At 43.9% G+C, this 25,789-nt stretch overlaps 1 protein-coding gene across 1 annotated transcript in view; it reads left to right on the forward strand.

The window, feature by feature from the left end:
- The window catches only part of cdk17 (cyclin dependent kinase 17), a 58,915-nt gene that overhangs the window by 25,271 nt on the left and 7,855 nt on the right, over positions 1 to 25,789 (forward strand). The window contains exons 2-11 of the mRNA XM_080754175.1: positions 5,093 to 5,237; positions 6,217 to 6,381; positions 14,043 to 14,176; positions 19,747 to 19,872; positions 21,112 to 21,168; positions 21,699 to 21,813; positions 22,901 to 22,995; positions 23,116 to 23,178; positions 24,854 to 24,977; positions 25,495 to 25,615. Of these exons, the coding sequence (XP_080610301.1) occupies positions 5,111 to 5,237; positions 6,217 to 6,381; positions 14,043 to 14,176; positions 19,747 to 19,872; positions 21,112 to 21,168; positions 21,699 to 21,813; positions 22,901 to 22,995; positions 23,116 to 23,178; positions 24,854 to 24,977; positions 25,495 to 25,615 (1,127 nt within the window). The 5' untranslated portion in view covers positions 5,093 to 5,110. The remainder of the gene's footprint in view (positions 1 to 5,092; positions 5,238 to 6,216; positions 6,382 to 14,042; positions 14,177 to 19,746; positions 19,873 to 21,111; positions 21,169 to 21,698; positions 21,814 to 22,900; positions 22,996 to 23,115; positions 23,179 to 24,853; positions 24,978 to 25,494; positions 25,616 to 25,789) is intronic.

Consider the following 25,789-nt stretch of genomic DNA (forward strand, 5'->3'; position numbering starts at 1 on the left):
GATACACACACACACACACACACACACACACACACACACACACACACACACACACACACACACACACACACAATGACATCAACGTCTAAGGATAGACATAGACTTGTGCTTTATTGGCAGAGCAGCCTAATAGCTACACACACACACACACACACACACACACACACACACACACACACACACACACACACACACACACACACACACAGATGCAGTAGACCACATTGACATCAGTCTAGTGGTTTTACTAGCAAACGGGTGTATTCCACTGTACAGAATTGGCCTGCTAACTTGCGTGTGGCTATAATGAGCTGTGTGAGTATGAGTATGTGCGTGCGTGTGGTTGGTTAACAACGTCAGTGGGGGCAGGGTAGCTACTAGATTGCGGTCACACACTCAGACACTGATTGATCGAATGAATCCAGGGAATCCAGCACACACTCATCTTGTCGCGAATGGCCGTGGAATTTCAAGAACGGCTGAAGCGTGAGCGTGTGTGTGTGTGTGTGTGTGTGTGTGTGTGCGCGTGCGTGTGTGTGTGTGTGTGTGTGTGTGTGTGTGCGTGCGTGTAGATGAGGTTAACCCATGTCTGTCCAGACAGACCCATCATGGCATCATCCCATGACTATGCAGGAATCTAATGACCTTGCCGGGAGGGAGGGAGGGAGAGATACTAGAGTGTTGCTACTTGCAGGTTGTTTATCTCAAGTACCATGCATAGTAATACATAAGGACCGCAGGTCTACACTAGAAACGTAGGGGGAGAGGGATTTCTTCTGTTTGGTCCGTTTGGTGTCCGTTCTTTCTCCCCGTATAGGCTAGCGGACAACACCCAACCCGACGTATTAAAACCAATTAAAACTTACGTACGCATAAACTACCCGTTTCGAACTTTTGTCAACCGTGGGGGCAGTAGTGAGGAAAATAACCTTTCCTCTGCAAAAAGAGTGGAAAGATGTCGTTCTTCAACATCTGTAAATATCAACCATACCTCTGGTACAAACATGGAAAGCTCTGTGGCGTGCCGTGAACGGCGTTCTCATCAAGAGCCCATGGTAAAGTGAAACGGCATTGAGCCTTGATGGAGTCTAGCCTAATATGTTGAAAACGACCCCATCATAGTTTCCTTTTTGAGCGGTGGTTACACCGTCTCCTATACGTGGCCGTGTGTGTATGCGTGCGTGTGTGTGTGTGTGTGTGTGCGTGTGTGTCTGTATGTAGCCTGCAGGCCTGCAGTACCTTTTATGACCACACATGTTAAGGGAGGGGCGCTGTTGTTCAGGCCAGGCTACTCAGTCTCATTGCGTTTCGAATCGCTCTGTTCTGCAGCTCTGCTCTCGTGCGCTGCGAGGTGCAATACAAGCGCGCGGTCCCAACTGGAGCGGAGGGCGGGTCGGCCCGCACAACACACATAACGTAGAGGAACTATGCATTCCAACATAATTAACGTATGTGCTCTCTCACCCGTACACACACACAAAATCAAACGTACGGAACTATAAACGGCCCTTACGTGGTTCTCAAACTTTGACATTTGAAGGTCTCCCCTCAACTTTGACAGTGGACAAATGGAACCAAATGGACCCGTCAGGGTCCATTTGGTTCCATTTGTACACTGTCAAAGTTAAAGATTTGTAAGGGTCAATTTAGACCCCCATAAAGGAACCTAGAGAGTCCCTTAAATCCACTTTGAGAACCACTGGTTGGTTTATCTGAAGGTGTTGGCCAGGTAAGGAATGCCAAGGCTGCGGTGCGTGGAGGGTGTTTGTGTGCCATATCATCGCCCAACTGCATTTCCTGTCTGTGTCACATGTCACCCAACACCCCTTCCTCCCCCTCAGCTGGCAGTGCATGTGTGTGTGTGTGTGTGTGTGTGTGTGTGTGTGTTATCACAGGGTCAGTAGAGGTACCCATTCCACCCCCCCCACCCCCCGCCTAAGGGGCGTTACCCCGGCAACACAATGAACAGGGAAGCTGGCCTGGGGCAGAGACAGCAAGGTGTTTCCTGTGACCTGGTTGACTGCTGTGTCAGCTTGTGCGGCCATGCACACGCACACACACACACACACACACACACACGCACACACGCACACACGCACACAGAGTTGACGTATACACTCTAATACAGTACGTACAGTACGCAGGCTTACCAGTGGTGTAAAGTAACTAGTACATTTACTGAAGTACCATTCTTAAAGGCCCAATTCACCTCTGGGACAACTAGATCTTATTTTATCGTTGTTTGGGACACGATCAACAAAGTCCTGAGTTAATTTTTGTGTTCAATCTGTGTTTTGAGATATTTTAGTATTTCAGCATGTACTAGTGATGCATTTTGCTTCATCAGTGATGTGTTTTGCATCATATGATGCAAAATGCATCACTAGTACATGCTGAAATACTAAAATATCTCAAAACACAGATTGAACACAAAAAATAACTCAGGATTGTGTTGATCGTGTCCCAAACAACAATAAAATAAGATCTGGTTGTCCCAGAGGTGAATTGGGCCTTTAAGTACAATTTTGAGGTATTTGTACTTTACTTTCCAATTTCCAATACTTTTACTTCTACATCTCTACTACATCTCGGATCCAAATATTGTACTTTTACTCCACTACATGTATTTGAAACCTTTAGTTTCTAGTTAATTTGCAGATATAAATGATATTCTAAAACATACATTAATCCACTTTAGCCCTATTTGGAAAAAAGCAGATCTACAAGCTCACAGCGCGTAGAAAATGTGAGTACTTTTTCACCACTGAGGCTTACACATTTGCGAGCTTGTAGATCAGCTATTTTCTGTACGTGACTCCATCCATCGTACGACAAAGCACATAAATCAGGCTACTGCTGTTGTGGAATGCGGTTAGCTCTGGGTCCTTCCAGTCTACTACTACTGACCCACTTAATGTCACCGCGGTCGGCCACCAAACCCACCAATCACAACACGGCAAATTGGGACCGCGGTCCTCGAGGGTGTGGGCAGACCGAGGACAAGCGTGTGTGTACGGGCGGAAGCCGTGTCTTCATGTGCGCTGTGAGTGTGCTCGCGCGCGCTTGTGTGTGTGTGTATGCATCGTCCAGTGTCGCCCAGGCTCTAGAGTTGTTAGATTCAAGTGATGGATGTCACGTGGGTGGGTGTGATTCTTATAGAATGTCTTTGCCATTCTTGAACCACTTTAAAGATATGTAACTTTAATGTCCTGCTGGGGCAACAACTGTTGATTTTTTTTTACCAATGAGCTAATATCTCCCCTGTTTGTTCAGGGGAGATATTGAGTTTTGACCTTATCACTTGGTCAGACTAGACCACAGGATCTATCTCAGTGGTTCTCAACCTTTTCAGGCTGCAACCCCCAAAATAATCATATTTGAACTGGGGACTAGGGGTGGATATTGGCAAGAATCTCACGATGCAATACGTATCACGATACTTGGGTCACGATGCAATAGTATCACAATATATTTTGCGAATCTTTGGGATATGATATTATTGTGATACTATTACGATATATCAGCTTTAAAAGCTGAAGGCGCTGCTCTCTCTAATGTTGTTGTTTTCGTCGTTCGCAGCCATTTCCTCGAGAGATCTCACTCACTGAACTGTGGGAAGGGGAAGTAGCTACTAATAGTACAGTGACATCTAAAGGCAGCAGAGTGTCAGGAACGGACTTCTACCATTTGGTTCCTATGCATGGGAACATATTTTATTTTCCTCAAAGTATCGCAATACTATGGCCTGAAGTATCGATACAGTATTGGCAAATAAACTATCGCGATGTATTGCCATATCGTTGCATTTCGCGAAAATTGCGTCATCTGCATTCTTCCGTATACGTTGTCTCCAGATCATACACTACCGGCCAGTCACAGCGCGGATCATACACTACCGGCCAATCACAGCGCGTCTTGCTGTCTTTTCAGGAAGTAGCTTGCCTCAACAGCAGTGTTTACTCTGGTGTAGGAGTCTAGCCTGTTACTCCCCAACGCCTGGTCGCAGAGGCACGCGAGACCACGGATGCGTCTCGGCGAAGCGCAGGCAGACGCGGTGGACCGCGGCCCCGCTCCAGTGGTCCGCGGCGACCCCGGGCGAAAAACGGCCGAAAAAAGCAATACCGCTACTGACCAGTAGTTGAGCAACTTCCATAGTATAGCTTTAAAGTCCTTAAATTGTCACTTTATAAATGTGCAGATATCCTGTATACACTTTATACTTTATGTTTGTCTGTTGAGTGAGAAATCAATGTTAACATTTAGCTAAACATCTGGGGATCCCCCAGGTTGAGAACCAACTGATCTATCTAAATGTCTCAATAAAAGAGCATAGAGACCAAATACACAAAGCAAAATGACATAATGTAGCTTTAAGCCCTATATACTTTGTTGTATGGCAAATAGCCAACCTTGTACATCTGATATTTTTGCCATGAAGATTCATTTTCGCCTTACATGGCCAAAATAGGGACGTCAGGTTGATAGTGGTTGACAGAGCTGTCTGCTTAACAACACTCAACCGATCAGAATTCTTGCAGTCTAAAGTGCCCCAGTGATGAATCCCTCGTGTACGCATGGTTCTCTGTGTGTTTGTATGTATGTAATTGGAGAATGCTATATTAGTTTGATTCATCGTATTTTATTTTTATTCATGCTTTATTCATGTGTTTGGTGTCCTGCGCGGGCTGGGGAGAAGAGACTGGCAGCAGTCTTCGTGTGCTTATGAATATTGGATTAAAAGGAATGCTAGTTTATTCATGAATGTGTCTATTTTTTGCTCGTTCAGAGCACTTGAGCCATGAGGGGATTCTGAAATCCCCCACTGTGCTCAAGAGATTGCTTCTAGATCACATGCGCACGCGCACTCACTCACAAACACACACACACACACACACACACACGCGCACACACACACACACACACACACACACACACACACACACACACACACACACACACACACACACACACACACACACACACACACAGTATTCATTCATACAAACAACCCTCTGGCTGTTGTTGATGTATTATTAGTACAGTGATGTTGACTTTTGTCCCTCCGTGTCTGAATGTGTGTGTGTCCTCGCAGGCCGCACGCTGCCCCGCCATGGAGAAGATGAAGAGGTTCAAGCGGCGTCTGTCTCTGACGCTGCGTTCCAGCCACACCATCGATGAATCCCTGTCAGAGCTGGCGGAGCAGATGACCATCGAGGACAACGGCTCCAAGGACAACGGTTAGCGTGTGATTATGGGAGGGAAATAAGCAATCGGCTACTTCCAAAAGATCTTGACAAGATGTGGAATATTTGGGAAGAGACAGCAACATATAATAAACCCATCAGCAGTCCAAGGAACTCTGTTCTGTCGAAGTTCAATAAAGCCTTCATTTATTTATCCATGGCAAAGATAAAGAATAAACTCCACTGACTTCTGGTTATTGAAGGCAGTTAGAATCAAGCTGCTGGCTCACTGCCGGACAGGAGCAAAAGCTGAGTGGGACGAGATAGAGAATGAGAGTACAGAATGACTCTTTGCAGCTGCAGCAGTTGTAATGGTGTGAGCTCAACTGCTGCTTGCTATCTGCTTATGTAACAAGAGTCTTAGAAGGGACAGCCATTCAGAGTTTATATTACACGCCACACGCACGCACACTCTGCAGGGGAGTTTTCAGGTGTCATTTGCAAGAATGCTCGTACAAATGAGAAGACAGCGGACACCGGACAGTGAATTCAGTGGCCAATGCATTGTCTCCGTATATTATGTCTATGCACACACGCTTGCAATATAAACGTTTGGCCTTTTGTGCTTTTGCCACACAGCACAGCAACTATTGATAGGATTTTGGATATTAATTTAAAAAAAGCACCACACGTTCGAATATGTGCAAATATCCAAAATGCATTGTGAGCCTTCATTTGTTAGACCTTCTTCAGGCATACTTCATGCTGCTTTAGTCTAATGCAACGTCATGTGTTTCAGTAGTACCAGGCATTCATTCTGTTTTTTACAAGAAATGAAGGGCCCAACCAATCATTCATTCTACTATCCATCTATTCATCCATTCACCCATCCATCCATCCACCTACCCATTCCATTAATGAAATCCATGCATCTCCTCTTGTCAGATTCATATTGATATTTATATTGATATTGCTATAGATTGACCCATAAACCCGCTGAGTGGCGTTATGTATGGTTTGGCTGTGTTTGCAGAGCCCATCGTGCGGAACGGCCGGCCCCCTACCTCTCACAGTATGCACTCGTTCCTGCACCAGTACACGGGCTCCTTCAAGAAGCCCCCGCTCCGCAGACCCCACAGTGTCATCGGAGGCAGCCTCGGGTCGTTCATGGCAATGCCTCGCAACGGAAGCCGTCTGGGTGAGACTGATGCACACACACACACACGCACACACACGCACACACACACACACACACACACACACACACACACACACACACACACACACACACACACACACACAGATATTCACATGCATGCAAGTGTGGCTATACATCCTGGCTCTATCCTGTAAAAAAATATGGATTGGTTTCTATGCTGCGTATTTTGGCCGTTGTATGGGTGCCGCCATCATTGTTTTAATGGTACCCAAGGAATGCTGTTGGCTGCCAACGGTCACGTGCAAACGCAGGGATACATGGGACATTGTCTTGAGCTTGCTGAAAATAAAGCACACAAAGAAGAATCATCACAAGCCTATGATCACAAGCACCCTCCTACAGCAGACCCTGCTTTAATCAATTATAACATAAATTGGACCATATTTTCACAAAACGCAAAGCATGGTGATTGAAACAAGGCTTTAAACTAGCGACAGGAACCATAAAGTATTTATGACAATCTTTATTAACCCTATAATGCCTATCCCGAACAAGTTCGGCTTTATTTCAATCCAATACAATATTCTATTTGCTATTTTACTTACCCCGAGCTGCTTGGAGCAACGTGGGTGGTCCTTGCTCGTCCAGCGCTAGCCAACGAGAGACGCTAGATGGTCCGACGATTTATTCCATTGAAAATGGTTTAAAATAAAGTTTAGAGCCCCCCAAAAAAACCTCAATATATACTGTCGGCGGCGCGACGTATTCCAGGGTGCCTATCCCGAACTAGTTCGGGATATTTAATAAAATGAATTATTTAATCGGAGGCCTCAACGAAGCCCCGGTCTAAACGTCCATCCATGGTCCAGGCCAACACTCGGCCATACACGGGCCGTAGTCTAACGGCCGCATCGCGCCGCCCACTCCAATAATAAATCACATCTTTAGACAGGATTTTCTCCGGATTGTGTTCCCAGACCCAAAGAAAACGTTTTTTGCGACTGAAATAGCTTTAGATCGGGCTTCTAAATGGGTTAGCATTTTGGCTATGTGTCAGCTAGCTTCCTCCTCTCGTCACCCATAGCATTGGCTGGAGTGAAATCCCAAGGCACTTGGGACAGTGTCGACGGAAGCTAGAGTGAAGGTCTATAGAGAAATTTCTGGCACTCTAGCGCCCCTTGTGGCCGGCGGCACTGTATGAGTTAAGGTAAGAAAATCAAATGTAAAAGTTCAGGGGAAATGAAAGGAATCCTATGGAGAACATTCTTCTGGTGCCAGAACAGCGCAACTAGCGGCCAATCATAGGAACTTTCAGTTCTGTGTTTGCTTCATTTTAAATCGGGACAACTACACCCCTGGCTCTATCATGGCATTGCACCTTCTGACAGCTTGCAGACGAAGGCATGGAGAAGATAGGCATAACCCAGCCTGCCCATCCTGCAGAGTCGTGCAGACACACACACACACACGCACGCACACACACAAGGAAGTTAGCAGTGGGAAAGCAGATGGCGACTAGGAACAAACAGGAAGTGTGACACAGCCATGAGAGGTCTGTCCTCCTGACTTGGCGTGACGCCACCATGGCACACACCATCACACTGCTCTCACCACACACACACTGCTCTCACCACACACACACACACACACACACACACACACACACACACACACACACACACACACACACACACACACACACACACACACACACACAGCATGCGACTAATAACCCCTCATGTCAGGTGTTATTGGTATGACTCAGCCTTCCCTTATCATCCCTACCACGTTTGTTTTCATCCATGTGAGATAGCCTGCTGCACATGCGTACACATAATTTACCCATGTGCAATTTCCTGGGAAACAGACTTCTACATCAACATTCTCTCTTAGACCTCTCATTATGACCACTTTGTGACCAACTATGTGTATGAGTGTTATCCCTGCCGGGGACCAGTATCTCTTTAAAGCAGACCCTGGCCTAGTTAATGAGACGTGTATCCACAACCAGGCCAGCTAAATGGGACACATTGTTGTAGAACAGTGTTTCTCAACCTTTTTTCTGCATGGGCACACTTTTCATGTCCCAAGAATCCATGGGCACACCGACATAATACGGGGGTGTAAATATCGTCACTGTCGGGAAGAAACCTTGTATCTCCAAGTTTCAAATTTGTACGTTTCTTCGCAAAGTAAAGCCCTGCTTCATCATACAAGGCTGTCGCACAACAGTAGTGAAAACAGCAGATCTACAAGCGAGGCGTTGTGTGCTTGTAGATTGTCTGTTTTCACTAGTTTAAATCATTTTTAAAATGATAAATACAGTACTGGCTTTCAAGCAGTTTCACGGGGCACACTTGACCCTTCTCAGGGGCACACCAAAGGTCCCCAGGCACAGTGGTTGAGAAACACTGTTGTAGAACACACTGCTACACTCTGCTGCTCCTTAAAGGTGATACACCATGCATTTAAAAAGTATTTATGTCATATTGTTTATGTCCCAAAAACGTTTTTCAAATGGTTTGAGGCTAAATTACCACTCCTGAATAGAGAGCCTCTCTCATTTTTGTATGGCTCTCAGAGCATTTCAGCTGCAGTACCACCTTTGGCCTGAACTGCGCCACCCCCCCCCCCCCAAAAAAAAAATCCTTTTGAAAAAAAAAAAAAAAAATTTAAATGTTTTTTTTGAAAAAAGTTATTATTATTATTATTTTTTTTTTGTGATGACTTCACAATCGGCAGATGACGTCACAATCGGCAGCAAATCTGGACAGCCTGTTTTCAGAACCCGTGGGATACTTTTAACCTTCGCCTTCTCAAAACCAGAGAAAGACACAACGGTCAGAAATGGGACTTTGTGAGGATAGAAGGTGCTAGTGGGACCCCAAAAAAAGGTTTTAAAATAGGAAAAGTGAAATTTCATGGTGTATCACCTTTAAGACAAGAGACGAGGACAAAGTGACAGATGGGAAGAGAACGAAAGAAGGTTGTGTGCTTTTTGAGGACTGCCGGAAAGAGAGAGGAATATAATAAAGGGCTACGTAGAAGTTATGGCCAACAGAAGAGGGGAAAAAAACACAAAGAGAACAATTTAGTTTAGCAAAAGAGTGCCAAAGAAGAACACAAGACAGGAGGAGGTAACGACAAAAGAAAAGGGGAGAGAAAACAAAGTCGGGAGGGAAAACGGGGAAGGAGGGGAAATATGAATACTTACACGTACTGTAATATAGAAAGGGAAGACGGTTAGACATGAGAAAGAAGAACAGGCAGGTGAGCACAAACAAGTCATGTTTCAGGGATTTCCAGCAAAATTGATTGATTGATTGAAGAATGTATTAGAAGTTTGCAATAGAAAAAAAGTACAGTTTCATGACAGTACAAATCACTGGTACAAGGTCAACTAAAAGGAGATCCTAGGAAGCCGAGGCTTATTTCCACAGGAACCACACTTTAAAGCTATACTGTGTAAGTTGCTCAACTAGTGGTCAGTAGCGTTATAGCAAACCGCGGTCGCGTCTGCTTTTTCCGGCCGTTTTTCGGCCGTTTTTCACCGCGGACCGGGCCTTCAGACCACCGCGTCCGCCTCGCCTCGCCGAGACCTATCCATAGAGGTCTTTCGTGTCCCTCTACGAGCCTCGGTTGGGGAGATACATGCTAGACTCCTAGCCCATTGTAAACACTGCAGTGTATTTCCTGAAGAGCTCGGAAGTGTATGATCTGGGCTTTGATTGGCCGGTAGGGAGACACGTGTACAGAATGATGCATATGACGTAATTTTGCCGGGAAAAACAGCCCCGGTCACGGCCACCAGGACTCAGTAGAACACATATAAAGAAAAGGCTTTGGGAGCTGAAATGAACAGAGTGGGTGTTCTAAAACTTTAGAGATTTAATAATTAGGACAATTTTAAGATTTGTTTTATTAAAAAAGTTACATAGTATAGCTTTAAGTATCTCATATAACATTGAAAGACAGACGGATAGAACATAGTACTTTATCTAGGATAATATCAGTTTCAAAAGCATAACATCAAATACAAAGGCAGAAAGAAAAAAGGGAGGGGGGGGGTGAGCATGGGGGCTTAGTCTATTTACAAGTCACGGGTAGCAGCTGTCTGAAGGTGACTTTTCATACCAATTTTGAAGGAGGCTAGGGATTTGCTCTCCTTTAAGGCTTGTGGAAGGGCGTTCCACATGTTGATGGTATAGCAGGAGAACGAGTTAGCGCCTTGTTTAGTGTTAAATCTACGTTGATGATGACACACACGCACGCACCCAAAAGAGGGGGAAGATGTAAAGACAGGAGCACCGATGAGAGAGATGGTTGGCTGGAAACAGCAGCAGCAACATAAGTAAAGGATAAATACTGGCTCCGCGGGGGACGGGGTTGTCCATATATAACACCCCGATATCAGTTCGATTACCCGGCTACTAAATAAAATTAATAATTTGACTCAAAACTAAAAACAAAACAAAGTATTTCCTTGTTTACAGATGGCTGGAAGTGTTCCACAAGTGTTGCGCTGGGCGTCCCCCTAGCGCGACACGGTCGCCTTGGAAAACAAGGAAGTGCTGATTAGATGGAATCCACAATCTATTTCTCGCTTAAAATATTTCTAAAAACATTCTTGAGAGCAACGTTTAATTCTAAATGTCGCTGTGTGGTTGTTTACATGGCTGATATGTTGGATACAGCACAAGATTCACACAGTGCAGCTTGACTGCAGCAGGTGCTCTGAGTCTTTGATTAGGCAGCGGTCTGTTATAGAGCGGAGCGGTCTGTTATCCAGAAATAACGCGTGTTTCCTAAACCCACCAGGCTTGAGTTAAGACACGCCTCGCGGAAACGTGAGGACGTTCAGGAGTGGCTGAAATCCTTGACACATGGAGGGTGGATAAAGTCAGACCTAGGCATGAAGACAATCTCAAAACTTGTACTGAGAAAAGACTGCATTTGCACAATGCACAGCTATTCATTTGTCACTACAGTGCTCAAAATAAACTGTAAAATAATAATAATAATAATTAGGGATGCCCCGATCAGGGTTTTTTTGCTCCCGATCCGATACCGATCAAATATTATTGCTTCCGATTCGATCCCGATCTTTCCCGATCCGATCTTTTGGCAAGGCATTAAGAAAAAAAAAATCTATTCATTCTATCACTTAGTGCAGCACTGAATCAACAAATTAAAAACAAAGCTTATGAGTAGTGTATAGTGATATAGGCCTACTAGTGCAGTGTTTCTCAATCATTGTGCAGGGGACCTTTGGTGTGGCCTTTGAAATTTGGCAGTGAAGTCACGATTTAAGGACTTTAAAAACCTGTTTAATACCTCAAAAAATAAAATAAAATAGACCATTACAGCATCAAAAATAATCAACAAACTATATAAAAACTGGTAAAACATTGGCCATTTTTAAAGTTGAAACAAAATAAGTTAAGAACCAATTAACCAGTCTGCTCAGTTGACAGTGCAGAGAGACATAATTGCCTTCCTTTGATCCATTAGAAGGGGCCAATTACTACTTATTGGCATCAGCTGCCAGCTGGACAGAGTCTGACACAATCACCTTCCCTCTGCAGTGCTCTGTCTGTCTCATTTCTCCAAAAGCCCTTGAATATGATTGAAAATGATTAAGGATTACTGTGATTATGGTAAGCTTACATTTCATATCGCATTCACCTTACCTGTAACTTTCAGTACTCCCAGAAAATATTTTTTTGAAAAAAAAAAAAACTTTTTTTTTTTCGATATTTTTTTCCCGATCTCCGATCTTATAAAAACGGCCATATCGGCGGCCGATCCGATCACGTGATCGGGATCGGGCAACACTAATAATAATAATAAACTTACTTTGTACTGTGCTTAAAAAATGGAAACTGTTAAGCTGGTTGCACACTGCTGCGTTTTTCGTTGCGAAATGCGTTTTTCAGGGCAAGGAGTGAGAGAGAGATAGAGAGAGCAAGGGACAGAGTGGTGCGCGAAACGGGTGGCAGTGTGCAAACGTGATTGACATAACGTGAGGTTGATTTTTTTATTTGCGTGCTCCGAAATTCACTCCGATATTCGGCCCGAAAAACGCAGCAGTGTGCAACCACCTTTACTCTAAAGAGAAAACAAAAACGTACTGAGAAAGCTATTAATTTGTCACTACTGTGCTCAAAATAAAAACTGTCACTGATTATCAGTTAAATTATAGTTTGGATATGGCATGGCACTTTCATACTTAAGATTATTGAGAGGGGCGTTTCCGCGAGGCGGGTCTTAACTCAAGCCTGGTGGGTTTAGGAAACACGCAGAAATAACAGACCACTGATTTCAGCAACTGAACAATCAGAATCAAGCATTCAAACAAGCCGTGTAATAAGGTGAAATAACAATCAGTCAGAGACAGAGTTGATAAGCCAGAGCTGAACCAGGTACAATTAATGTTGCAAAGCAGGTCAGAACCTAAATTCTCCATGGGGAATTATGACCAGTTTTGTACTTATGTTTGCAGAAACTAATATGTAGGTCTTGTGGCATGTTTTTGTAACATTGTGAAAACATTGAATGGACTTTCTGTTCAAATGAAACCATGCACACGACACTGCATGCAATGTGCAATGCTGTCCTCACATCACATATTAGTTTGCCAGCATCACATATGAAAGGAATCCAGTAGAATTACAACCCTCTGCCTGCAGTATATTCTCCCATCACATGTGCAGAGCACACTTATTACACCACATGTACAGATAAATCTCAGCATCTTGCACACACTGTCTGAGCCACTATGTTGAGCCGCATTCCCAGCTTTATGAATCTGATAACCCCTATATTCCCCTTTTTATTTCTGTCCTTTCCAATTTGACCACCGTTGAACATTCTGAAACTTTTGCAACCCTAGGTACACTGTAAAATCCTGAGGGTTAGAACCGTAAGAAAGAAATATTTGGATTTTAGAATGTACGGAACAGTGCATTCTAAAATCCAAACTAAGTGTTCTTTCTTGCGGTTCTATGATGTCTGATGACAGGCTCCCATACTGGAGTCGTTGACACGCTGATAACAGGGGTAGGAACGCTCATCCGTGGTTACTTGTTACAGTGCATGCGCTTGGTTCATCAGTGTGTTCTGCCTATTAAGCTCTGCCTCAACCCCCCACTGCTTCTTGAAGGCACATACTGTAGGTAGTAGTGGTAAGTATGTAGTTTTAGTTTTATGGTCTTGGAGGAAGAGGCAGGACAGGTTCGAGTGTTTAATCTTTGGCCTTAGGGGTGGTTAGCAGGGCCTGAGAGGGGTACTACTGCCTGGGATGAAAGAGAGGGAGAAGAGTGGGGGGTCTCACCGGCTGGTTGTAAAGTCTGTCAGAATGGAATAAAGGCTCTAATTATTACCTATTTTCCTTGCACTGAACCTTGCATCGATCTGTAAAAATTCCTTCGACTGGCAAACTTTTGACCTAGATACTGTATGTCTTAGTAATACGTTAACCGTGCGGTTAGAAACTCCTGGCCTCGTTATCCGAAGTTTAACGAGGCAGGCAACAGCCACACGCCCTGTCAAAGTGACCCTCTCAGCAAAACACAGAACACAGAATGCATCCTTGGATGTCATTCGGGGGCCACTGAGCATGCCAGCTAAAGGCCTATAAATGTCAAACGTGTTCAGTGTCATGTCGTGCTAACCTGTCTATCGCCCACTTTACTCCGCAGACATCGTCCACGAAAACCTGAAGATGGGTTCAGACGGGGAGAGCGACCAGGCGTCGGGCACGTCCTCTGACGAGGTGCAGTCTCCCACGGGGGTGTGTCTGAGGAACCGGCTCCACCGACGCATCTCCATGGAGGTGAGACCATCCATCCATTTTCGACCGCTTATCCGGAATCTGGTCGCAGGGGTAACAGTTCCAACTGAGACCTCCAGATTTCCTTATCCCGAGCAACTTCCTCCACTCCCGCAGGGAGTATATCGAGGCGTTCCCAAGCCAGTTTGGAGATATAATCCCTCCATCTGGTCTTTGGTCTGCCACGGGGTCTTTTCCCAGTGGGACGCGCATCGAGGACCTTCCTAGGTAGGCACTCGGGGGGCATTCGTACTAAATGCCCCAACCACCTAAGCTGACTCGTTTCCAAGTGTAAGAGCAGCGGTTCTACTCCAAGTCACTCCAAGTGACTTCTCACCCTATCTCTAAGGGAGATACCAGCCACCCGTCTGAGGAAACCCATTTCGGCCGCTTGCACCCGTGACCTTATACTTTCGGTCATGACCCACACTTCATGACCATAGGTGAGAGTAGGAACGAAGATTGCTCGGTAGACAGAGAGCTTTGCCTTCCGGCTCAACTCTTTTTTCTTCACCACAGTGCGATTTAGGTGAGGTGAGACACGCTGCAGGATTGATCACAGAGCCAGTCCTGACTCCTCCTCGCGAGTGGCTGGTCTTCCACGTTTTCTCTCAAGTGATTTCATCAGGACGATGAGGAGCGTGTATCAGGGACTCGAGGAGGGGGGAAATATAGATCCCATACTCACTCACACAAATACACACATGACAAATTGTAAAATACATCATTTAAAATGTATTCATTTGATTTGTTCCACTTTCAGAGTTAAAGCTGCAATCCAGAACCTTTTTGCGTATGCATATAATTATTATGATTATTTTGTATTTTATTTTTCAGTGCGCATGGTAGTAGTAAGCCTTGTAGAGCCATGAGGCCCATAGGGCAGGAGTGTTTCTGTAGCGTGAGGCAGAGTCTTTTGGTATGACCCGGCCGGGGATCGAACCCCGACCTCCCAGTTCCAGGGCGGACACTCTAACCAGAAGTCCACTGAGCTGGTTAGGTGTGCATGGTAGTGTATGTAAATACAATATAACTAACAGTGTTTGGAGGTGGTCTCACTGCTCTTCTATCTATAAGAAATATAGACCCTGTGTTTTTTGTAGGAACACTAGTGGTTTAAGTGGTATTGCCTCCTAGAGCTTAAAATCTCAGCCCGAGCCCGACGGGTCCGCGCGGGCTGGGCCGGGCTCAATTGGTCACGTATATGTCGGGCTTTGGGTTGGGTCAGGCTTTTTTAATCTTGTAGGCAAGCGCAGCGCGGTATCATGCTGTCTCTGTGACTGTGTAAGCTGCACGCTCATAACTCTGTGGCTGCACCGCTGTGCTGTTGCGCAATTTGAGACAGTTAAGTGTGTGTGAGTGTGTTTGTGGCAGACAGTGGCCGCTGTGGCGTGTGCATGCATGCACTGGTCGAGCGGAGGACATCGTTGAAACAGTCCACAGACACTTTTGTATATCCTAATAATAATAATAGACGTTGTGTGAACGTTGTAGCTATAATAGCCTGTACGCCTGCTGCCTGATTTAGCGGTGTTTATTTGTTCCATAATTAGAACGGTGCTTGCTGCAATGTCTTTTTTATATATAAAGACAGTTGGAAAAGGACTCTGTTCTTAACAAATCACCTAATGAGAAAAAAAAGGCTGTGGCAGCTATTAAGCTTGTTTATAATGTCGGGCTGTGGGCTGTGTCGGTCTCCAATTGTCAATTATGTATCAGGCTTTGGGTCGGTCCCGGGCTGACGTTCTGCCGGGCTGGGTTGGGCCGGGCTCAATTTTTTTTTAGGCCTGATTTAAGCTCTAGTATTGCCTGAAGTTCCAAGCTTAGTATCTCCCCTGCCCATGTTCGCGTTCCATTTTAGCTCACTGCTAGGAATTTGATCTCCTGACCTGCGCAAGAGACCTGGGTTCAAATCCCGGCAAAGACATAATAAACCTTGTGGATTGCAGCTTTAAATGAAAACTAAGCATTTTACGGTGTGGAAAATATCGTCTGTAACCTCCTCCCCTCTTCACCACACTATCTCTCTTCCCCTCTCTTCCATTCTTCTCCTCGTCCTCCTTTCTTTTCCGACGCTTCCCCAAGTGCTGTGGGTCAGATGTTGGGGGGAGGAGCAGGGTGAACACTGTAATAGGCTTTCACTGTCTGAGTGTCACCATCCTGACGGGAGCCCTGCTCCCTGAGGAGAACAGCCATTAACCAGAGGAGAGAAGGAGGTAGATAAGGGAGAAGGAAGGACAGTGAAAGTGAACTGGTTAGGGTGGGACGATACGCAATATTATCGTTTATCGTGATAATAAAAAACACGAGATAATCGTATCGTGGAGATTTAATTTATCGTGAAATCGTTCTCCATCTTGCACTGGGATCAATTCACCTTTTATTTTCCGAGCTGCATATCCAGTACCATTTAAACCCTCTATTGGTAAACGTACCTATAATATCCGCACTTGATGCAGTCTTTTTTCACTCTCTACCTTATCTCTTTGCCAAAAAATAGCCGATCTACAAGCTCACAACGCGTCACAATGTGATGCGAGCTTGTAGACCTGCTATTTTTTCATATCGTCCCATTCCTAGAGCTGGTACTGTGTTTATGTACCAGCACATTAGAGGGAGAGAGTGAGGAGAAAGAGAAGGCATCAGCTGAGAGGCTAATCTCTCGACATGCACATGTGTGTGTGGGGATGAAAAAGAAGAAAAAAAACAATCCTCTCCTTGGCAGAACGTCAGGGAATTTCAACATTCCAGAGAGCAACCTGATGAATACAAACTGAGGTTTGTGAGTCAAGCCTCTGTGAGTGTGAACCACAAGCAGTGGTGGAAAATGTACTACTCACTCACATTTTTTAAAGTGAAAGTAAAAGTATCGATACTGCAAAGTAGAGTAGTAAAAGTAGAAACTACTCATTATGCAGAATATTCCATTTCACAAGTTTTCAAATTAATAAAATGTTAAACAAACAAACAAAAATCTTTTGAAAAATGGCTGAAATGTATATAGGGCTGAAGTGGTTCATTTATGTTTTGTAATAATCAAAATCTTCAAAGTAACTAGTATAACTAAAGTTATCAAATAATTGTAGAGGAGTAAAAGTAAAATATTTGTCCCTGGAGCAGAAGTTAAAGTACAGAAAATTAGAAACACTCTAGTGAAGTAAAAATACCTCATAATTGTACAAAAAACCCCCCCAAAAAAACAGTACTTGAGTAAATTAACTTAGTTAAGCCCTTTGCACACAGGACAGTTGCGTTTTTTTCGTTTGCGGCATGAATAAAACGCATTGGATTTGGTGTGCAAGGCTGTGCGGAATCGGCGCTGCGGATCCAAAAAGGAGTCATAAAAGGAGTGATGAGTTTTTTACCGCATGCGACAAGACGCACGAATCGAACTGGGTTCGATCGAGAAAAAAACGCACGGCGGCAGCCACTCGTCGCACGGCTAATTCGGAGCCGGTGTGCATGAGGTCATAGAGAATCATTGTTTTCTTTAAAAAAAATGAAATTATCCGTTTTATCCGTGCGGATAAACGCGCCTGTGTGCAAAGGGCTTTACTTTACACCACTGCAAGCGTGCCCAGCAGCTTGTGGCAACTACTGAGAGATGTGATGTTTCTGTGTTTGTCCTCCATGAAGAAGAAAACCCAAAGAGAATAGAGAAACTAGTGGGCAGTATTTACTTTAAAATGACATTATAAGATTCCATTACTTGTTAATGGTCTGTCACTCTCAACTGTTATGTTGGCCTAGATCGTCGAGATCACATTAATCTTGGCACAATTGCTTTCTCTCCATAGATACAGGCTACCATACCGCAAATGACCAGTTTGGACAGTTTTAATAAATCACATTACTGTGTATGGATGGATGTGCAAGGTGTGTGAAGTGAGTCTGCCCCCTTGTGGTCTTTGAGTGTACTGTACCCTTTGAGCATTTGAACATCATCTTTGCATCTGAGCTGTTGCCTCTGGCATTCATGTGCAGACTGCATGTACACTGACCTACTTCTCCCCAAAAGAAGAGGTGCTTGAACATCGGATGATAATCAGAAGACTATCATCTTGAAGGACACGCGCACGCACGCACGCACGCACGCACGCACGCACGCGCACACACACACACACACACAGGTTTATTTGTACTTAATCTTTGTTACATAGCCACATAGCTGTGTTACATAGCCACGGACAAGGACATAGGGTTCTCTGCCTTTTGAAGGATATAATTGCATCACTAAGGGCCTTTGTTGCTCTGAGCTTAACTGCCCAATGTATCGTTGTGTTTGCCAAATCAGTGCCAAATGTCTTGTGTACACAGCCAGTAGGCCAGGGAAGTAAATAACCCAATATTTTAGACATAATGTATCTATTGTGAATATCTTTCACATTTTGTGAATACTCGATGCCGGGCATAGAGTCAGGTACTGTAGGCATCGAGGACTCGGGGGCCGGGTCCTCAGCGACACACATGCTGAGTTTGAAGTCGGTCAGTCGGAACAGTTCTCGGGATATGCCAACTCCAGACGGACACACAGACATTTATAGTAGGAAAAAATAATGATTTGAGATCCACCTACATCATATCATATGTATTATCATGCATTATTTTACAGACGTCATTTGTTGTTCAGCAGTCACTTTCATGTCACATTAACTAATTTAGTGCCCATGAAATTAACGGATTATAAAGTCCACGATGCCAGTCTCAGGTTGGCATCACCCCCGTTATCTTATTTTGAAGGCCAGAAGTCCACAGCGCAAACACTTCCGGTCTGACGTCATCGCGTCCTGCGCCGGAACCGATCCTTGTCCACGTGGAGTTGTGTAATGGCGGACCGGAGCTTTTATCCATGTGTAACATAAGCGAGCATCTGCCTCCATCTTCGCTTCTAAAGTGTAGTTTTGAGATAATGGACATTAAAGATGAGATCGGCCGTCCACCTCAATGTTATGGATGGGACTATTTTGTGCTCGTGGAGCCGTGATGATGCGAAATCAGCGACGGATTTCGTCTCCGGACCTCCGGCCATTGTACTCGGTAATGTATCCGCCGTTACAGTAATATATTACTTTTCACGAGTATACTCGGGATTGGCACTCCGGGTACTCGAGTACTTTTCACGAGTCTTCGCGGGATTGGCACTATATGAGTTAATACACGTCATCCCCTCTCTCCGTCTCTCCGTCTCTCTCTCTCTCTTGAGAGCAGGTTATTTCAGACAGAAAGCGTGTAGGTGTGCTTGATACATGCCCATATTGCCTAGCAGTGAGAAACGCTGTACTTGCGTGCACATGTTCCCAAACACTGGGTCGGGACCCATTTGTGGGTCGTGGACATATTTCTTTGGGTCCCTTAAGTTTTTGTTTCCTACATTTAGTTTTGAATTATTATTTCAAAACATTTTCAAAAAACATTCCCAAAAAAACTACATTTTCCATGAATGAATATATATTTAGTGTAACAGTATTCAACGCTGTTTTAATTCCATGTTTAAGCTACTACCACAGTATGTGTCCGTTGTGTCGGCCCTCCACTGATGTTCTGTCTGTTCTTTTTGTGAATGTGTGCTGTAGGACCTGAACAAGCGCTTGTCTCTCCCTGCTGATATTCGTATTCCTGATGGCTACCTGGAGAAACTACAGCTCAGCAGCCCTCCCTTCGACCAGCCTCTCAGCCGACGCTCCCGCAGAGCCTCATTGGTGAGTGTGTGTGTGTGTGTGTGTGTGTGCGTGCACGTGTGGGCACATACATAGGGACACAGGGACGTGCTGGCCATTGGGAAAAGCGGGCCAACTCCCGAACGGCCGGTTCATTCCCGGCCGGTCCAGGCCGGCCATTAGGAAAAAATTTAAAATAGAATGTCGGCCTTCGTTCCATAGGCGGCCAATAATAAATCGTCACTGTCGGGCAGAAACCTCGTATCTCCAAGTTTCAAATTTGTAATTTTTTTCGCAAAGCAAAGCCCTGCTTCATCATACAAGGCCGTTGCACAAAATAGTGAAAACAGCAGATCTACAAGCACACAACGCCTCGCGGTGCGAGGCGTTGTGTGCTTGTAGATCGGCTGTTTTCACTAGTTTAAATCATCATTTTTTAAACGATAAATACAAAACAAATGGTTTTGGACATACAAGGTTTCCACCCGACAACGACGAAATATAACTCATGTAATTGGCCCACTGGCTTGTCATGATCTGAAATGGCAAATCTTTGAGTAGCAGCAGCGCTATAGAGAGAGATCTCTAGCGCAACGAGGGCCGCTCCAACTCTTTTTCCCGGGCTGAATCAGGGGCCCAGCATGCCCCTGTAGGGACATACTTGTGTGTGTGTGTATGTAAGGGTTTGTATTACTCGTCCTTGTGGCTGTGCATGCGCACAAACACTACAATGAGGACGCCACCTTCATTGCTCTTCCGGTGTTCACATTCCATCAACCCCATCTCCCTTATACCGGTTACCATGGCAACTAGGTCTCGTGCAAGCCCAAGTCAAATTAATTCTGGAGTCGTGAACAATGCTCTGTGTTCAATGCGTAAGCCAATAGCGGCCAATAACACTGACACAGCTGTTTATAATAATATTTTGGTCCCCACTCCTTGAGGTGTTTTTTTTGTCACTATATATTTGGCACATGAAATGTGTCCTCTGCATTTACCCATCTTATAACTTCTAGGAGCAGCAAACGCCATTGTTACGACAGTATATCAATGTATATATCCCCAGGACCACATACAGCTTGACCGTCCATTTAAAACAGATGCCTACAGTCCTTCAGCATCAAGCACAAATGGGGAAAGAAGGTCTTCCTGTTCTGTGAAATAAACATAGTCCTGCTGTTAGGGCAGTAGTAAAGGTCCAGATGTGCCACATCCCACAGAGTGCCTTCAACCTTTATTTTCTAGTTATTTATGCACCTTTTCTTCCTATATTTTCCATAGTCAGAAATCGGCTTCGGGAAGCTGGAGACTTACATCAAGCTGGACAAATTGGGAGAGGTACGTAATGGATCTGAAATGTCATTTTAAAGAACAACAAACGACCATCTAAAAAGAAGGGGAAAAAATGCTTTGCTTGACCAAAGCTGACAATGACCTATATTGACTGCCATATGATCATTGAACTGGTTTCTGTTTGAGGCTTTGACTTGTATCACGAAAGTAACCCCATCTCTGTGATTTTCACATTATTGTACATCACAGTTTGGTTCAGTTTGGTGTGTGTGTGCGTGCGTGTGTGCGTGCGTGTCCACAGTAGACCACTTTTGGGGACAAATATTGGACATGAAACCAGTTGATTGGGGTGGCATGTCAAATTGGGGACAAATATGTTATTGAAGTCTCATAAGGGATTGGAATGAATGTAAGTCAATGCTGTGTGTGTGTGTGTGTGTGTGTGTGTGTGTGTGTGTGTGTGTGTGTGTGTGTGTGTGTGTGTGTGTGTGTGTGTGTGTGTGTGTGTGTGTGTGTGTGTGTGTGTGTGTGTGTGTGTGTGTGTGTGTGTGTGTGTGTGTGTGTGTGTTCCGCAGGGGACCTATGCCACAGTGTTTAAAGGTCGCAGCAAGTTAACAGATAACCTTGTGGCCCTGAAAGAGATCAGGCTGGAGCACGAGGAGGGAGCACCCTGCACTGCCATCAGAGAGGGTGAGGGTCCACTCCTCCTTCACCAACACTCCCTTTACAACACTTTCCATCCCCTCTTCGCGTTCCCCAAATCCCTCTGTAAAAACAAAAAGAATACATCTGCACACTTGCGTCAAAACAGGACTAGGGAAACCTGTGTGTCAGAAATAAACCATGAAGAATAAGAGAAAGGGAAACTATTGTCAGTAATGAAGCATGAGACCATTTAATGGTCTCATGCTTTATTATTGACAATAGTTTGATCTTTGATGGAACTTCCTCAGGCCTTTGACCTTGGTCTCTTGACGTTATGATCTCTGGTCTTTGGATTTAAGCTTTAGAAATCATGCAGAATTATATATGTTTTGTCTGTCTTTCTATTTGCCTGTTTGCTGTCCAAATAACTCAAATCAGGGTATACGATCTTTAAATGCCCCTTCACTGTTGGAATGGGACTTCAAGTGACTTATAACTTGATATTTACATTGTTTTCTTGTTTTGCCCTATTGCTGCATTGTCATGTATTACACTTATATGACACTTACATGACTGCTTTACCTTTTTTTATTTTCTTTGTGATTGGTTCTCATAATATTTGAACATGTTTTGGTTTAATGTATGCCCTGAATCTCAAATAAACAAAACTGTGAAAAAAAAAAAAAAACAGAAATCAATAAACAAAACTGTGAAAAAACAAACAAAAAAAACCAACAGAAATCATGCAGAATTATCTTCTCCTAAATCCTTTTTTAACATCACTTCAGAACATCAGTGCAGATTCTTTCTTTATCATCAGAGCTCCAAGTCTCCATTATATTCCATTATATATTTTAAATCACTCTTAAAAACCAGAAACCTTTTCTTTGTTTCATTACCTTTTTATCATGGTTATTTATTTCATTAATTCTCATTTGTATTAGCTAGTTTTCACTTGTTTATTACCTTGTGAAAGTATTGTTTTTATTGTGTATTCTGTCCTATGTTTTTGCAGCACTTTAGTGACTCATGTCTAGAGAAGTGCTATATAAATACAGATAATACATCAGTACAAGTAGATTCTCTCTTTTATCCGTCTAACAGACTGTCTAATCTGTTTTTTTTTTCTCAGTGTCGTTACTGAAGGACTTGAAGCACGCCAACATAGTGACATTACATGACATAGTGCATACCGACAAGAGTCTAACGCTTGTCTTTGAGTACCTGGTAAGTTCTCGTTGTCATGTTATCGTTGCATGGGGGTCTTTGTAGTCCCCTTACCTTTCGTAGTTCTTCTAATCTACAGGGATCGGGTGTCGTTTTATGCATTTGTTCCTTCCTTTGCAGGACAAGGACCTAAAGCAGTACATGGATGACTGCGGAAATATTATGAGCATGCACAATGTCAAGGTGAGGAAGACTGGTTTTACATGTTTTACATGTCTGTTAAGCCTGAGTTAGTTGCATGTGGGTGTCACAATGTGTCACAGTATGACACAGAGTAAGCTTGTAGATCAGCTCTTTTCTGCGTCTGTGTGTGACACAGACGCATCTAAAAATAAATCAAAGTAGGTCGGGAGTGGCTTATTGTCGGTATCAGCCGGTAACACGCGGGAGTCTGTCCCCGTTACAATGCGCTAGACCCCTGGGAGATGGACTGCTGAGGTGGAGCGCCACACCTACCATCAGCTCCCAGTACTTGCCGCACGACTTGCCAAGCCGTGCTACTCATACGCTGAGTTGGCGGTGCCCGGAATCGAACCCATGACCTTGCGGTACAAAGGCGAGAGCTCTACCGACTGAGCTACCCGGGCACAAAAATAAAATAAATCAGACATAAATTTTTCTGTGTTTATTATATAAAATGTATAATTTCTGACTACCACTGGGCAATATTGTCAAATTCCATAGTGCATTGAAATATGCAAAAGAGATGTGGAAAGTGTCATTTTGTTTCATTGCATCTCTCCTGTTTATTTTCCTTGAATCTGTGTTATTCATCGGACTAATTGAATGAATAGATAGATACATGGAGCTGCATTGTTGGATTGCATCTTTGTGGAGGTTTATAGGACACTTGTCAATACCTAGACACAGTGTGTGTGTGTGTGTGTGTGTGTGTGTGTGTGTGTGTGTGTGTGTGTGTGTGTGTGTGTGTGTGTGTGTGTGTGTGTGTGTGTGTGTGTGTGTGTGTGTGTGTGTGTGTGTGTGTGTGTGTGTACACGTGCGCGCACGCGTGCTAATACTCCAGATGTTGATGAGGACAGTAGAGAATTGACAAAGTGGCATGTACATTTGACCACAGTCTGCAAGAGGCATTCAGTACCACAGTGCTTAAGTGCCAACGTCTTAAGCATTCTATTATGCAGCTCGGTTACAAATGTAAACTGCTTGTGTTCATATTTGAATTATGTCCATAAATCAGTTGTGAGAGGCCTGCAGATTGCAGGAATGCCCAAGCCAAGAGCGAAGGCATTGGCAAAATTCTATTCAGCGTCTGCGTCTGTCTGTAATTTGGCTGTCGCCATATATGGAGGAGGCGATGCTTCCTGTACCCATGATCTGTATCCTGAAATATTGTTGTTGGGTTTCCCAAGCTTGTGCATATACCATTGTTTGTGTTTAGGAAGTTCTTGTTAAATGTGAACTCAAATAAAGATGACCTGGAAATTACCTAAAAATGACACCTATATCAGTGGTGCTCAAACCTTTCATGTCAAGGACCCCCTAGAATTATATGTATTTGACCGCGGAACCCCATCTAGAAACATTTTGTTCCAGGGACCAAGTCTTTGAATATATCTTTTTGAAAGTGAACATTTCTGGGGGGTCCCTGATACAATATTTTGAGATGGGGGGGGGTCCCTGGAACAACATATTTTGAGATGGGGGGTCCGTGGCCAAATACATGTAGTTTTGGGATGGCATGGAACATTTTGAGAACCACTGACAGAAACATAGTTAAAAAAAAAAAAAAAAAGCAGATCTACAAGCTCGCAGTGCGGCTATTTTTTAATATTTAAAGCATCAAATATTGCGTAATAATGTGTTCAGGCCTAAATGGGTTGTTAAATGTGTGTGTTAGATCTTCCTGTTCCAGATCCTGCGGGGGCTGTCGTACTGCCACAAAAGGAAGGTTCTACACAGGGACCTGAAGCCCCAGAACCTGCTCATCAATGAGAAAGGAGAGCTCAAACTGGCCGACTTTGGTAAGCATGGCCCTCATGGGAGGACCACATTCACTTATTTAAAGGGTGTGTTTTTGTAAACCTATTTTCTAGGAAGAAGTCATTTTTGGGAAGAAACATTAACCTGTGTTCTAATGGATCCAATGTTGTTGTTATTTAGTCTCAAGCTCTTGAGACTAAAATGAAAAGTTAGCACTTTTTATTGGTAAAATATTTATAAACCACATGGATAGATTTAACAATTTCGATTTCGATTTAAAAAAAAAATCTAAATCTAAACCTATATCCAAATGTACAGATCGGCTATGTTCGCATAGTTTGATGAAGTAGGGCATTAATTTACAAAAAACATATTTAGTTGAAATATGGAGGGTAATGTACCATGATGTTTCTGCCCAACAGCGCCAACATGTTTTTGTTACCAGTACTTTCTTTCATCTATCGAAAAGTCTCATCATTTGTAATAACAAAAGACAAAAAGAAATCATGTAAACATCACATTTCTATAATCTCTCTGTGTGTAACTTGTTTCTGCCAGGTCTGGCGCGGGCTAAGTCTGTCCCAACGAAAACGTACTCCAACGAGGTGGTGACGCTTTGGTACCGGCCCCCTGACGTCCTCTTGGGCTCCTCAGAGTACTCGACACAGATAGACATGTGGTATGATTCTTACAGTACTCTATCTACACGCGTAGACACGTGGTATATTATTTTTTATAACTTATTTATAGGCTTTTCATGTATAAAAACATACAACCCCACATAATACCCCAATGTGGTATCATTCTTACAGTACACAAGTGCAAAATAATCGCTCTGTACCTCATCAACTCC

This window comes from Nannobrachium achirus (genome assembly GCF_963921795.1).
Source record: "Nannobrachium achirus genome assembly, chromosome: 23".
In the NCBI taxonomy this organism is placed as follows: domain Eukaryota; kingdom Metazoa; phylum Chordata; class Actinopteri; order Myctophiformes; family Myctophidae; genus Nannobrachium; species Nannobrachium achirus.